The sequence below is a fragment of the Argentina silus genome (genome assembly GCF_951799395.1).
Source record: "Argentina silus genome assembly, chromosome: 9".
Taxonomy (NCBI): domain Eukaryota; kingdom Metazoa; phylum Chordata; class Actinopteri; order Argentiniformes; family Argentinidae; genus Argentina; species Argentina silus.
In genome coordinates, this window is record NC_139663.1 from 16,832,914 (window position 1) to 16,847,184 (window position 14,271).

Sequence of the window (14,271 nt, forward strand, 5' to 3'; positions counted from 1 at the left end):
CAACACATTCCATTACTGTAACAGCAAAACATGTCTCTGAATTTCACCTAAACCTTGGCGCATCACTGACTCGCTTCAAAAACGTAAACATTGACGTAAATATTTACAATTCATACACACCAATGACACTACCCAGACCTGTAAAATGACCAATAATTGGACGAATGTGAGATACCTTCCAAGAACGGGAACCAATAGACGCGATGTATTCATCCCCAAGCATCCAATGCGTAACGTGGTGTGCCCTGCAATTACGTCATTCCAACGGACTGCTGGCTCAGGGGATGGCCAATGGGGTTTCCGCGTGTACTATGTTGCTTACCGGGTTTATCCAATCGGCTTCGGAGTTTGGCTTTGTTGTTGGTGATGACATCAAATATTTGTGTTGTTGCTGGAAGGCGAAGAGAGAGAGAGAGAGAGAGAGCGAGTGGCAGGGAGGGCCAGGTTTGAGCGATTGATTTTTTGGAACATTTGAAAATCCATCTGAAGCTATTGTTATTTCTCGGTTTTCAACTGTGCGGTGGCGTGAAAAAACGGTGATGTCGGTGAATATGGACGAACTCAGGCATCAAGTCATGATCAACCAGTTTGTTTTGACTGCTGGTTGTGCAGCCGATCAAGCGAAGCAGCTCTTGCAAGCGGCTCATTGGCAATTTGAGGTAAGTGTGTGTAGTATGTGTGTGTTAGCGATTTACAAGGGGGTTTAAAAAAGAAAAGAAAAAAAAGCGAGTCAAAAATAAGAAATTATATATATATATATATATATATATATATATATATATATATATATATATATATATATATATATATATATATATATATATATATATATAGAGGAAATAGTGAATGTGAAAATGTAGCTCACTAAAAGTCAAGAATGTGGTTTAATGCGACCACGCTTTTTTTTTTTTGCTCTGGCTTATCATCACCGGAAGAAGTGGTATTGTTGGGAACTCATCGAAAATGAAGTCAAAGCCTCTTTCTACTAGATCATCTAGGATGAAGTATCATGGACAAGCAGTGGATTGTTTTGACAGCCGCGTAAACCAACCAGCTAACGTTAACTAATTGGCTTGCTCCTATTTGATGTGACTGTCTGTACCCTTCAGTTGAATGCCCCATTTTGTCAATATACATGTATAGCCACTACTTCCGCCTCTCAGATCCCATTGTTAGGAGATGGTTGTGTCTCATCTGTGAGTCAGTCAAACATGAGCGTTCATACAAACAATGTTTTGACACGTTAACAAGTCTATCTGAACATGCAGCTCGGAAGTTGCCGACTTCATCCTTTCAATCACGATGAACTGGTATGTCCTGTTATGTTTAGCAGGTAAATAAACTTTCAGTCCAAGGACAGTCACATGGTTGGCACGTTCTTCATAGTCATAACTCTCTGTTGTAACTCTCATCTGCTTGCACAATAGTAACAGCAATAATTTGGCATCCACTTTCTCACACACACACACACAGACATACACACACACACATACACAGACACACACACACAGACAGACGGACACGCGTACACATACACGCACACATCTCATGGAAACCCGGTGAACCTCGTGTTGTTGAACAAGGTTATGGAAAGAGGACACGCACAGAACTTGAGCTAGGTTTTGGACCTGGGTGGACTGTTAGTCTTGTACAGATTGGAGTAGCCTATTCAACTGAGCTATATTTAGGCTGATTAAGGTGCATTATCCTTCCAGCTGTTCATATAAATCCAAGCTCAGATACACACCTTATATGAGCAGATCTACTCTCACAATACCCTTGGTTACAACAGGGGCTTGTTTGGAGGCACTGTTGGGATGGACATAGACTTAAACTTTCATTAAATTCTCTGCTTGCTAAGGATATTATATGGAGAAAAATCCTATCAATGTTATAGTGTAGCACATCCTTAGAATCCTGGTTTATGCTTCTCCCAACAACAACAACAACAAAAAAAACATGACATGAAAATCGACTTATTTGATGAGCTGGCCACAGTTTTAAATATTCAACAGGGGCCCTGAACAGCAGAGTATCTCTGATCTCATGCCTCTGCTTCCAGATGGTTTCCCAAACAGACACCTTCTCCTAATGACCAATCTGTTGTTGGTGCCGTCAGTGGCCGTGGCGTGGCCAGGTGGAGGGAGGGAGGCTGATGGTCACCACCTCTCTAGCTGCTGAGAGCCGGCAGGTTGATTGATCGGAGCGGATGCATTGCGGAGACAAGTCTCCTCTAGGCAACCTGCTCAGGATCAAAGTGCCTGGCTCCCCCAGGTGCTCTGAGTGGAGTGGAAGGGTCCTGATTTTCACAAGCAGACACACACACACACACACACACAAACACACAAGGAAACAATACACTAGCCTAAACTCCCATTGTTTCAATGCCTCCTTTTTCATCTAGGATGTCCTTGTATTCTTTAGAAGGATGTTCAACAAGGTTAGGATTTCTCTCAGCATCTACAGCTCTCTGAGATTTTCTTCCTTCCTCTGGGATTACTCGATAGTAGTAGGGTATAATGTCCCACTCCACACAGCAGTGGCGTGATTCTCTCCGTGGGGCTCATGGTGTCCGCAAGCTGTGTGTTGTGTCCATGGGCATGTTCCGTACTCAGTCAGTCAGTCTGTCACCCCCCCCCCCCCCCCCCAGCACTTCCACTCAGCCTCACTAGCTCTTCTGCCACACATGTGATTATATTTCATGCCTTTCTTTCATGTGTTATGCATATTAACTACCAGTTGTAGGCTACCTATTCGATGCTGTGCCTTTATTGAGTTGCCTGTTGGACCTGTTCATTATGTTGGCTTTGTGACGGTGTGTGTGTGTGTGTGTGTGTGTGTCACATTACATAAGCTATGGCATTTCATGTCTTCTTTCCAGTGTGTTGACTGCTACGTATGCAGAGGATTCTGAGGGGGCTCGATTGGAACCCTTAACCTCGGTCCCTATAGTTATACGTTATATAGTGCCTATAGTTACATTGCGTTTGTGTACGTCTGTGTGTACATGTAGACGGCAGGAAATGTGAAAGTGGTGTCGATTGATGCACACAAAAACCACACTATTTCCACACAAAAAAAAAAAACGGTTGTAGACAAAGAACAGCGTGGACCTAGTGGCCCTGTAGACAATGGCAGAGAAGCACATTCATGTTGATATGTGTGTCACGTTGAGCGGCAGGCAGACATTCCTGCACTACTGCTGCTGTTGTCAAACAACGCGAGCGTGTGTAGGGGGAGGGGGTTGGTGGAAACCACACATTCATTGAAGTGTCAGCAAGAGGCCTCCAGTGAAGGGAAATGGTGGCTAGGCGAGCACTGAGGTGTAAGGCTAGCTTCTAGCTGTCTATTACATCGTGTTGTCGTATTAATTGTAGTTACAACGACACGGCCTTATCCGTGTCTTTGAGGTGATTTGTTTGTGGACCAGGGAGGGAGTGACTGACATGACACAAGCATACCCAAATGTTTAGCCCCTTTTAAAAAGAACACGAGGCGTGTTGCAGTCAGAACATGGATCTTGAACCTTCTGTCTTGTGATGTAAACAGCTAGTGAAAGGATATGTTTTGGAATCAGTGTGTACTTTCAGTTCTGAGCCATGAGGTCCATTTTCATGAAGGCCTTTGTATGCACAACAAAGAGAAACAATGGAAGCAGCCTATGGACTTCCTTGTTTGTGTAAGGGAGCAGCAACTGAAACTAGTTGTTTACATTTGTAATGTTTCTTCATAGCCAGTCAGAGTGCAACTGCCATGAGAAAGGCTTTGTTGTTGCAACTTGTGTTAAGAATAAGTGTAGACCCTATTCACAAAATTCAGTTGTTATGTAGCCTAAACCGTTTATAAGTTACTGTCTGTGAAATACGTACTAGTTGTAAAGTACAGTAGTGTTTTTCTATGCTAATTATTATTTTAAACTCTCCCTGTGTTCTCTCACAGCAGTGGTAGCTTGTCTGCAGATTTTCTCTCTCTCTCTCTCACTCTGTGGTTTACCAACCCTGTTTTAGATCACACAGTGGAGGAGAAAAGTTTTAACCCCGGAGTCATGTGATCTGCTCGAACCAACTGACCCATAGGCTGATACGGAAAAGGGGGGATGGGGGGGGGAATTCACGTTCTCGAATGGGGCGGATAAGAGGATGAAATGCTGTTTTATTGTGCGTGGTCTGCAAAATGCAGGTTCAAGTGCTCACACTGTTCTCACACTCAACTTCCTCTCTCCCATCTCTCTTTTTTTCTCCCTCCCTCTCTATTTCTCTCCACAGACTGCCTTAAGCTCCTTTTTCCAGGAGGCCAACATCCCCAGTCACCACCACCAGATGGTAAGTGCATTTGGTCCCCCCCCCCCCACCCCCCCCAAAAAAAAAAGACTAGAAAAGGCTTAAGCCATACATGTATTACATCCTGTCTGAGGGAGCTAATTCAGGACATGGCTGCCGCACACATCGGACAGCCTGCTCATCGGACAGGAGGACAGATGCACTAGCAGGGACTGAGGACTAGGGTTCTCGACATAGTACTACAGCTGCGTCTGACACACCAGACGCCAATCGATCCCTCCCTCTCTCCCTTCCTCCCTCTCCGTATCCAGCTACAGTAGGGTTCTTAGAGCATTTACAACTGACTAAGTCTTTAGAGTAGCTAGGCCTAATCCTCCTCAAGACACGCATTTGTGTGCTGTAGGGCTGCTGTGCTTTTCTATTTGTGACTCATTTCATAGTCATAAATTCTTCATTCATGAAGCGTTTTGAAAGCTTTCCCTTTCACATGCATTGAATGAAGACCTAAATAAATAAATAAATAAATATACATTCTGCCAACTTGCTAAATCAGGCCCAGAGAAATAGCTAGGTCTCATTTCCATTATTTCAGCATGTGAAAACAATGGGCACAAGCAAGGCTTGCGCTTCTCTCTCTCTCTCTCTCTCTCTCTCCCCTTGGCCCAGTGCGACTTGCGCAAAGCCATTCCCCGAACACCCCTTGCGATCATGTGGTCCGTGTATGTATGATGAGTCTGTGTCTGCTTCAACTGATGGACCATCCCCTGGAGCCCAGAACTGGAAATGTAACTTAATGTCTCACACATGGAGCCTGTGAGCATGCAGTGTTGGCGTGCGCTGCCTTCCCCCCTAACATCTGTGTGTCTGCACTGCTGGAACAGCCAGCCTTGTGTTTTTGTTTTCTCTCATTCTTTCTTTTTTTTTCTTCTCCCTTCCTTTCGGGTGTACGTGCTTGTTGGCTGTTCTGGGAGGAGCATGTTTTAGCTTGAGATGAAGTGTCTTTGCGTGCATGTGAGTCTTGAGTGTGTGAGTGGCGGGGGCCATGGTTTGTTATTATTTTGGGTGCAGCCATTACATCATACCACTGGGGGCTGTGTGTGTGTGTGTGTGTGTGTGTGTGTGTGTGTGTGTGTGTGTGTGTGTGTGTGTGTGTGTGTGTGTGTGTGTGTGTGTGTGTGTGTGTGTGTGTGTGTGTGTGTGTGTGTGTGTGTGTAGTGATGGAAGAGCACTATATGTTGTAGAAGATAAAAGCGGGAGAGAGAGAGAGTGATAGCAGCCAATGTCCATGTCTTATGTTAGTCCTTCTCCTCTCCCCTGTCTACCCTCCATCCTGCAGTCTCTTTGGGCCCTGGGGGAACCAGTGGGGGCAGGGGGTGGGGGGCGGGGGGGGGGCGGGGGGGGACCGTGGGCGTGGGAGAAGAAGGAGCTCCAGTGTAGCAGCAATAATAAAGAGCACAGCTCTCAATCAAACGTCATTTTCTCTGCAGCCACAACAAGTATATCTAAGGGTCTCTCTCTTAGCCAAGTGAAGTCATTCTGAACGGCTTTGTGTTAAACATAAACACGTGTCCCTGAGCCACTGGACTTAAAGGTTTCATTGCCTGTCGGCAGATGTTACTGTTTGTAACGTACACATAGTGACCTTGCGTACCTCAACAACACCGGTCCCCTGTTGAGCCCCAGGTGTGTCTATTGGGAGGTACATTCTGCCCTCTGTCTACTGGTGAACATGACTGGAAATAGTTGTTCTGGTCAGACCCCCGGAGGAGGCTAATGAATTAATAATTCACTTTGACTATGACATCAAATAAGTTATACCACCAGTCCTACTTCCACTTCTGGAGCTACATTAACAGATATTGGATCAGTTGTGACACAGTAGTAACAGAGGACACAGTGTTTAAAAAAACTTGGTTGTGCGTGTTCTATATCAGTGTCTGTGATGGTGGAGGTCATATGGGTGGCAGATGGGGCCGGTCCAGGCATGCCCCCTCAGCTGAACCTGCTGAACTGGGTGCACCCTGCCCCACCCTCCCAGCACAACATTGTACACACAGCACAGCATAGGGGCATCTATTGTTCTACTCTGCTCTACCCCCCCCCCCCCCCTTTCACAACGGCTCCACTGGGACCAGCCTCAGAGCCAGCTACGGAGCACAGTCAATAAGCAGCTGTTGGAGACCAGTGCTGTTCTCTCGAATTGATCGCTTTATCAGCTATTACTATAGCTTAGCTATCTGGTTCAGCTTTTCGGTTCCAACTGTCGTGAGATCTCTATATCTGTCGCTTTCCGCTGCAAACAAGTGTTCGTAAGCCCTCTGGGGAAAAGGCTATTTCAAGTCAGAACTCCCGGAAAAAACAGATCCCCCCCCCCACCATTTTGGGTCCTGTGTGTATGACAGTTTCCGTTTGGTCCACCATCACAGACACAGACCAGCTGAAAGCCTCCTTGTCCGTCTCTGGGAGTGGAGCAGCTGCTGGCCCGGCTAGGAGAGGGCTCAGACAGACAGACAGACAGAGAGAGAGCCAGCCAGCCTCACAGAGAGCGCCGGACTGACAGCTTCACTGTGACAGATCTGTCAGCTCAGATCATCCCCCTGTAGCACTCCCACACTCTCTCTCCACATCCCCCTCATGCCTAGCTCTCCCCGGGAATGGTTGGTGAAGAGCTCTTCCAGTAAGTGTGTGTGTGTGTGTGTGTGTGTGTGTGTGTGTGTGTGTGTGTGTGTGTGTGTGTGTGTGTGTGTGTGTGTGTGTGTGTGTGTCTCTCTCACACGCCATATGAGTACCCCCCATGGCAGAGGGGCCTTGGCTGTGTGTTATAAATAAAACAACCCCCATCTCTGCTTGCTCAACGCACAGCTGAGAGGTCCTCCTTCCTTGTATGGCTGTTACCTGATCTGTGTGTATGTGTGTGTGCTTGCTCGCCTGCATGTTTGTTTGTTTATGTGTTGCTATCCCCGTAATGAAACACACTGCACTAGAGATTAGTGTACATTTCAAATGACAACTTGGGCTAATTGACAACCTCATCGAAGACATTTACAGTACAGTGTATTCCAATATGAATCGCAGTCAATGGTTGGAGATGAGGCTGCAAGTGAGAAAAGCTAAGATTCAATTCATTGGGGGTTGTGGGACTAATGTCCCACACAGTTTCACTCACCAACCCTGTCTCCCATCATTGGCCAGTTACAACACATTTCAAAGCAGCCGTTGAAACGCCCTGTTATTATGACACAATTAAAAAATACTTGGGGAACTGTCTTGTTGATGTGCTGCGTTTACAACTGGATAAGTAGCTAACCCCCCCCCCCCCCCCTTGTCCTCTTCCACCAGATGTGCACCCCGAGGAACACCCCCGCCACGCCACCCAACTTCCCCGACGCCATCACCATGTTCTCCAAGCTGAGGGCGTCCGACTGCTCGGGCAGCGTGGGAGGCGGAGGTCCCACCCAGGTGTCCATGGCCTGCTCCCCCCCGGCCCCCTCCTCCACGGCAGGCTTCGGCTCCTTCTGGGCCTCGTCCCCCCCCAGCCACCAGCCTGCCTGGCTGCCCCCCTCCTCGCCCACGGGCCACCACATGATGCACCACCACCACTACCAGCCCCCCTACCACCACATGCACCAGACCCCCATGTGGCCCCCCTCGTCCCAGCCCGGCAGCGCCCAGCAGACCCCTGTTGTATCGGCCCTGCATGGCCAGAGATGAGACTCTACACTGGGGTTGGGGGGTTGGGGGGTGGGGTGGGGGGTGGGGTTGGGGTGCAGGGAGGCAGGGGTGATGCTAAATGTAGCCTAATCAATCTATTAGAGGGTTTGCGTGGGGAAAGGGGGGTGGTATAGAAGGATTAAAGGGTCATGTGGCCCCAGGGGGAAGAGACAAGGTACTGTTGTTTTTTTGTTTTTTGCTTTTTTTTCTAAAATGACGATGAACAATCTGTCCTTCTTTGGAGGACCTCCATTTCATTTCTCTATCTCTTCATCATAACTCATCAAAGCCTAGGAAGAACCTTGGGAGAACCACTAATAACAATGAGGAAGTGGAACGGGGATGGGGTCTTGAAGCCCCAAAGGACTCTGGGAAATGCAGTTTTCATCATCAATGCAAACAAGCCCTGGACCCAGCAGAGCACTTACATTAGGATAGGAGCCATGTGATCTGCTAGAGTGCTTGGCCATCGGCTGTTTTTAGAAACTCTTGTCTCCCATAGGGTTCAATAACGTTCCAACGATGTGACAGGAACTCGCAATAACCAGCAGATGAGACTGCAATGTGCATATATGAAGATGGTTATGGTTTTGTGATTTCAGCAGAATTTATGGCCTGGAGAAAAAAAAGAAATATATATGTTTCTACATATATTATTTTGTGGATGAGTATCTGTATAGTGTGAATAGGGTAGATCATGGAGGAACACTTGTAGCCATTGGGGTCAGGTTTCTTACAAGGCCATTTATCCAAGTGTTAAAGGTTGATGAAACTTGACTCAATGGCTACACCGCATGCTCTTGTATCTGAGAGGGGGGGCTCCATGGAAGCTTTGGTTTAGGAGAGTGTCAGAAAGGTGAACCTGATTCCAGAGGTGTTTCACAGAAAATCATGCAAGTTGAGATTCGGTTTTGGGGGAAAAGACACCCCAACGTCTGCAATAATTTGACAGATAATTACCAGGCAAAACACTGGTACATTTATATTGTAGTTTTTTGTTTTTTTTAATTGTTATTATCTGAACATTTTCACCCTGTGGATGTCAAAGAAAGTGGACTTTGAGCAGGGATAATGATGTCCTGCAGGCTTGTCAAAAAGGCATCGCTTGGAGCTGCAAGAACATAGATTCTTTTCTTTTTTTTTGTCTCCTTCTCCACAGCCATCTCATTAACAAGGAGACCGCTCTGTGTCGACTTTCTTTTGTTTGAAAGTGCAAACCATTTTTTTTTTCAAAATTATGGGGTCGTCTTGACTCGAGTGTAAATAAAGGCTCCTGCCAAAACAATGTGCGAAAATGTAGAACTCAGTAATGCTGTCAACACACATACACAGACACTCAAGTTAATCTGATTTGCAAATGTTTTGACACGTAGGGTGTGAGCCACCAGAACCTCCTCCGTCTCTCTACATAGGGGTAGAGGCGAACTCAGTGAATTTCCACACAACCTCTAGCAGAAGCTCGACTGCTCCTACCTCTGTTTGAATGGGAGAGGCCCCATGTGTGCTCTGAATGTATTCCCTACAACAGAAACAGACAGAATGAATGGGTTAAACAAGCAGAATCTCTCCTGGTGCTCAGTCATTGTGCAAAAAAAAAGAAACAAATGGGAGTTACAACATTGCTTGATTTGACTGATGAAATTAGTGTCTTTTTTTTTTTTTTTAAATGCTAGAAATACGAATCGAGTACGGGTTCCAAGTATGTGCTTAAGTTTACACAATATGAGAGCCAGTGTAATGACCTCTGGAACGACGGTGACCCTGAAGCCCTGTAAACCCCGGGGACTTGAGTGTCTTAGTATGGAGGTGTTGAGCTCATCCTTCTCAGAGCATTTGCAAATCTTTTATCAGATCTATAGTGACCTTGAACAATGATGAGAGACAGAAAGATTGGATAGACGTCAAGATCATTATCACGTTGTGGTGATCACAGCAAAGAGGGGGGGGTAAGGTGCGATCAGGTTGCAGTTGTTGTATACACAGGGGACACAGGGGTCTGATAATGTCACATTAACGCCCTAACAAAAAGATGTCGTTTGTTCTAATTATGCCTGCCACGTTTTGTTTTTTTTAACCCAGACAATCACAATCATTTCCACTATTTTCATTTCCTCTGGTCAAATGTGATTGATAAAGATCTTTTGTAAGTTCACCTTTGTGTAGCTCTTTGACCTGGCGAGGCTGACTTTATAATGTACAACACAGACGCTGTTTTAACGCTGGACTTAAGGCCTCGTGGCCAACATTGACCCGTGTCATCCTCAACAGAGGGAAGGGACACTGCAGTGCTCCATCGCTCTGCCATGTAGACTGTTGTTCTACTGTTTTGGAGATGGACATTTCAAACTGTGGTTCATGTTGGGTTGTTCATAAACCCCACCTCCTTTACAAACTGATTATTATTATTATTAAGGGGTCAACTCTATGAGATCGGTATGTGATTTTCCTGTTCCTATTTTTGATATTTGAGCGAGGTGGGGGTGGAAGTTTTTCCTCTTGGCCAGCACTGAGCCATTCTGAGTGTTTCCTGCTGTGTGGATTAAGCTACATGGCTCAACACTATTGTGGCAACAACACCCAGTAGTGGAGAGTGGTTATGGTCTCCCGCGGTGATGTGACCCGATAGATATTGCCTTGGCACAGCTTTGACATTTCTGAAAAAATATTTTAGAAGGCTCTCTTGATTCTGTCAGCAGACGTGATGTCCAACGACAGATTGCCCCCTATGATATCTGTAAAAGATATCTGGAAATGAATTGCGAAATGTTCAAGCCAATGGGTGCAGAGAGTTCCTGATGGAAACTTCCACGTCAAACAAAGTCAAATTCATTAAGTGGTGGAGCACTTTAGGAACACAAAATACCTTCTCATGGATCCTCACAAGTCATCATTACAAATGTTCTAATTCATGGCTCTTTTATATAGATTTCTCTCCTGTACTTTGTGTTCATTTCCCCAGTTGAAATTTGTATTTATATGTTTATTAAAACAAGGTATGATCTGCTACTATTGATCTGCTCAGACTTATTTTTTGTCTTGCAGTGGTCACATATTATTACCCTGCAGTTCTTTGAAAGAGTAACTTGTGGTAGAAACCACCTACCTCCCACTCTTGATCAGACTAGTGTTATAGTTAATAATACAAAATACGAGGAAACAGCAAGCACACATCGCATTTCAGTTTGGTGAGGAAGGATGTGGTTAGCAAGTATTCAGTACAGTCAATGTGTTGAGTGTGAAATCTGTTAGAAATGTGACCCACATGTGTCCTTACATTGTGTGTGTGTGTGTGTGTGTGTGTGTGTGTGTACGCCTACGTGTGTGTGGTGCATTGTACTTGTTCACAAAGCAGCAGTTCATAACAATCATTATATTTGTAGGTAGCACAAGGAATGACACCAAAACATTCATTGCTGACAGTCAGAAGTGAGGAGTCAGAGGTTCACAATCAGAGTCATGGACATGCATTACACAGATGAGTCACAGAAACCTTAGCTCTTGAAAAACAAAGATAAATCTATTCATGTAAATCAAATATGTCATACCCTACTGAAATACTTTTCACTCGCATCTTTCATTGTGAATACTGTAAAATAAGTAATAAAGGGGCCACTCCTTATTGCATACATTTGCAAATCAATTAACACCTTATTCTTCCTTGACAGGAAATGACAGTAAAAAGCAGTGACCTTATTTCCAGGAAACTGTCATCCTCGCCCCCGTTTATGACAGTACAGTTTGTCCTTTCAAGTATATTAAATCATAGGCCTACATCCTGCTGCCCTGCTTGTACATACTCTCCCCTCATTGCAGCAACCACAGCCCTGGACACGTGTAGCAGAGTGCTGACAAGGCGCTATGCTATAGTATGCTATGCTATGCTATGTTTAAAAATGCTACGCTATGCTATGGTACAATGTCAGGCATGGCTGACCCTCTTGTTAAATCACCACCAGGGGGATTCCTGTAACTGGACCCAGGCACTGTGACATTTGAAGGGAACGCCATCTGGCCGAGGTTTACGACCCTGGCTGCTTTACTTCCCCTTTGTTTTAGTTGCAGGTGGGAATCTCTGTTGTGAGTCCATGACCTGGGGGGAGTAAGCCCACATATTTGTGGTAATGACAGCAGGCATGAATTTCTTTCCTCTAACGTATGATGGAACAAGTTGGAACACTCATGATAAATCAGGAAAAGGGGTCTGTGTCTGTGAGGGGAAAAAGCTTCCCAGCCCTGTTCAGCAGCATACAGTACCACTTTATGTGAAGCATGATGCAATCTTTCAGATACATCATGTGCCACATTGGTGTGTATCTGATTAGGGTTGTCCTAAGGCTCGGGTCGGTTATCAACCTTTCAGTAAGACAATTGCCAACTTTGCAAACAGTTTCAGTTTCCTCTATACATCAGGCATCAATACAGTGAATCAATATCATGAATGTCCCATCAATTTGTCCTCCAAGTGTGATACATTAAATAACATGAGAAAAGGATAATCTGACTAGATTCTCTCCAACTCTGCTCCATTACAAAATGGAGACCAGGATGCCCTCCTGCTGCTGGTGTAAACGGTTTATTAAAATAGGATAAAAAAAAAAGAAGTGATGTGCAGGGCTATGTGGCGCCCCCTACAGGGTAGTCACAGGCTCTTCCTCAGACTGGCTCAGGTCCATGTGAAGCTCCAGGCCTGGCTGCAGCTCGCTGGTGGTGTCTGCATGGGACGAGGTATGGGGCAGGAGGGTGCCCTGGGATAGACAGCCCAGGGAGGACATGGGCCGGTCCCGCACCGAGCTGCTTGAGGCTGGGAGATACAAAGGGTGGAAGGTCAAGGGTCAGGGTGAAAGATTAGGGGTCAGGTGACTACTACTATCTTTATATACCTTTATATAACTGCCAAACTGAAGCATGGTATTTTCATGTCTAAAATCGAAGGATTCTTTTAGTATCGTTCTGTAGTATCTTTTGGTGACATACATGTATATTTGGGGGGTCGTAAATGTGTCATTCCAGTGGTGTCACTCACCTGAGCGGCTGCGCTGGGTCTTGGCACTCTGCGGTCTCACAGGGGTCCCACGGCAGGGGTCTGTGCTGCCAGACTTCTGGGACTGGGAGCGCATGACCTTGTCTTTGCTCTTGCACATGCCTGCCATCAAAGCACAACAATAAAAATCAAGGCCCTGACATTCGTACGACTACCACACACCCATACCAAACATACACCAGCACTACCTACCCCCCTCCCTCTCCTCTTCCCATATGGTCTAGCAGTTAGGATTCCTGGTTTTCACCCAGGCGGCCCGGGTTCGACTCCTGGTATGGGAACTAATTGTTCTCGAAAAATCAAATATGTTCTTGTGGTCCTCTGTGGCTCAGTTGGTAGAGCATGCTGCTAACAACGCTTAGGTTGTGGGTTTGATTCCCACTGGGACCATATATACTGAAATGTATGCACTCACTGCAATGTAAGCTTTGGATAAAAGTGTCAGCTAAACGGTATATATATCTTCCAGCTCTTACCCAAAATACACTCTTTCAGGAGAGGTCTCATAAATCCCAAATATCCGCCCCGAACATTGTTTAACAAACAAACATTCTTTGATAAACAAACATTGTTGAATGGAGAGTTCGGTCGGCCGTGAAATTGCTTACAAGCCAGTACATTTTTCAACAACAGTTCAAGCTTTCTTCTCGCAAGGGCCTGCTTTGTAGGAACAGATGAAAAGAAGATTAAAAGACTGAAACTATGTGATGAATGATATTTCCCCAGCTCAGTAAAATTTGCATACAGTCAGTTATAGACACCAGCCTCGCTCTCTTAGGTAATACAGAAACATTTGGTTCTTTCCAGTGTGGAACATTAAACCAGCTGGCTCCCCCCCACCCCCAACACAGACCATTCTGATTTCCTCTCCCTCACTCCCAAACCCCACTACTATTTCAACCCTCCTAAAATACCCCCTCTCATAAACTTAGCTCGTTGCTCCTATCTCCTTCCACCCAACATCTCCTCCTTCTCCTCCTCCTCCCCCTCCTCCTCACTTTCCCTTCCTCAGCACACCCCACACTCCTCAAACACAAACTCCCAAACAAACACATACCACATTCTTCCTCGACCCAACCCCACCCCACTCTTGATCAAACACCAAAGTACAATCTCCACTTCCCTTTCTCCTGAACTTCCTCCAACTCCCCCTTCATTCCATCACCATACCCCTCTCTGATCCCCAACACCCCCTCACTACACGCCATAGTTCTGCTCCGTGGATGGGCCGAGGGGCAG

General features: G+C 45.8%; 1 protein-coding gene across 1 annotated transcript; it reads left to right on the top strand.

The window, feature by feature from the left end:
- Positions 1-412: 412 nt before the first annotated feature.
- ubald2 (UBA-like domain containing 2) lies at positions 413-7,998 on the top strand. Its single transcript, XM_083676373.1, has 3 exons — positions 413-659; positions 4,266-4,322; positions 7,620-7,998. The coding sequence occupies exons 1-3, from the start codon at positions 540-542 to the stop codon at positions 7,989-7,991; spliced, it is 549 nt and encodes a 182-aa protein (XP_083532499.1). The 5' UTR covers positions 413-539; the 3' UTR covers positions 7,992-7,998.
- The last annotated feature ends 6,273 nt before the right edge of the window (positions 7,999-14,271 follow it).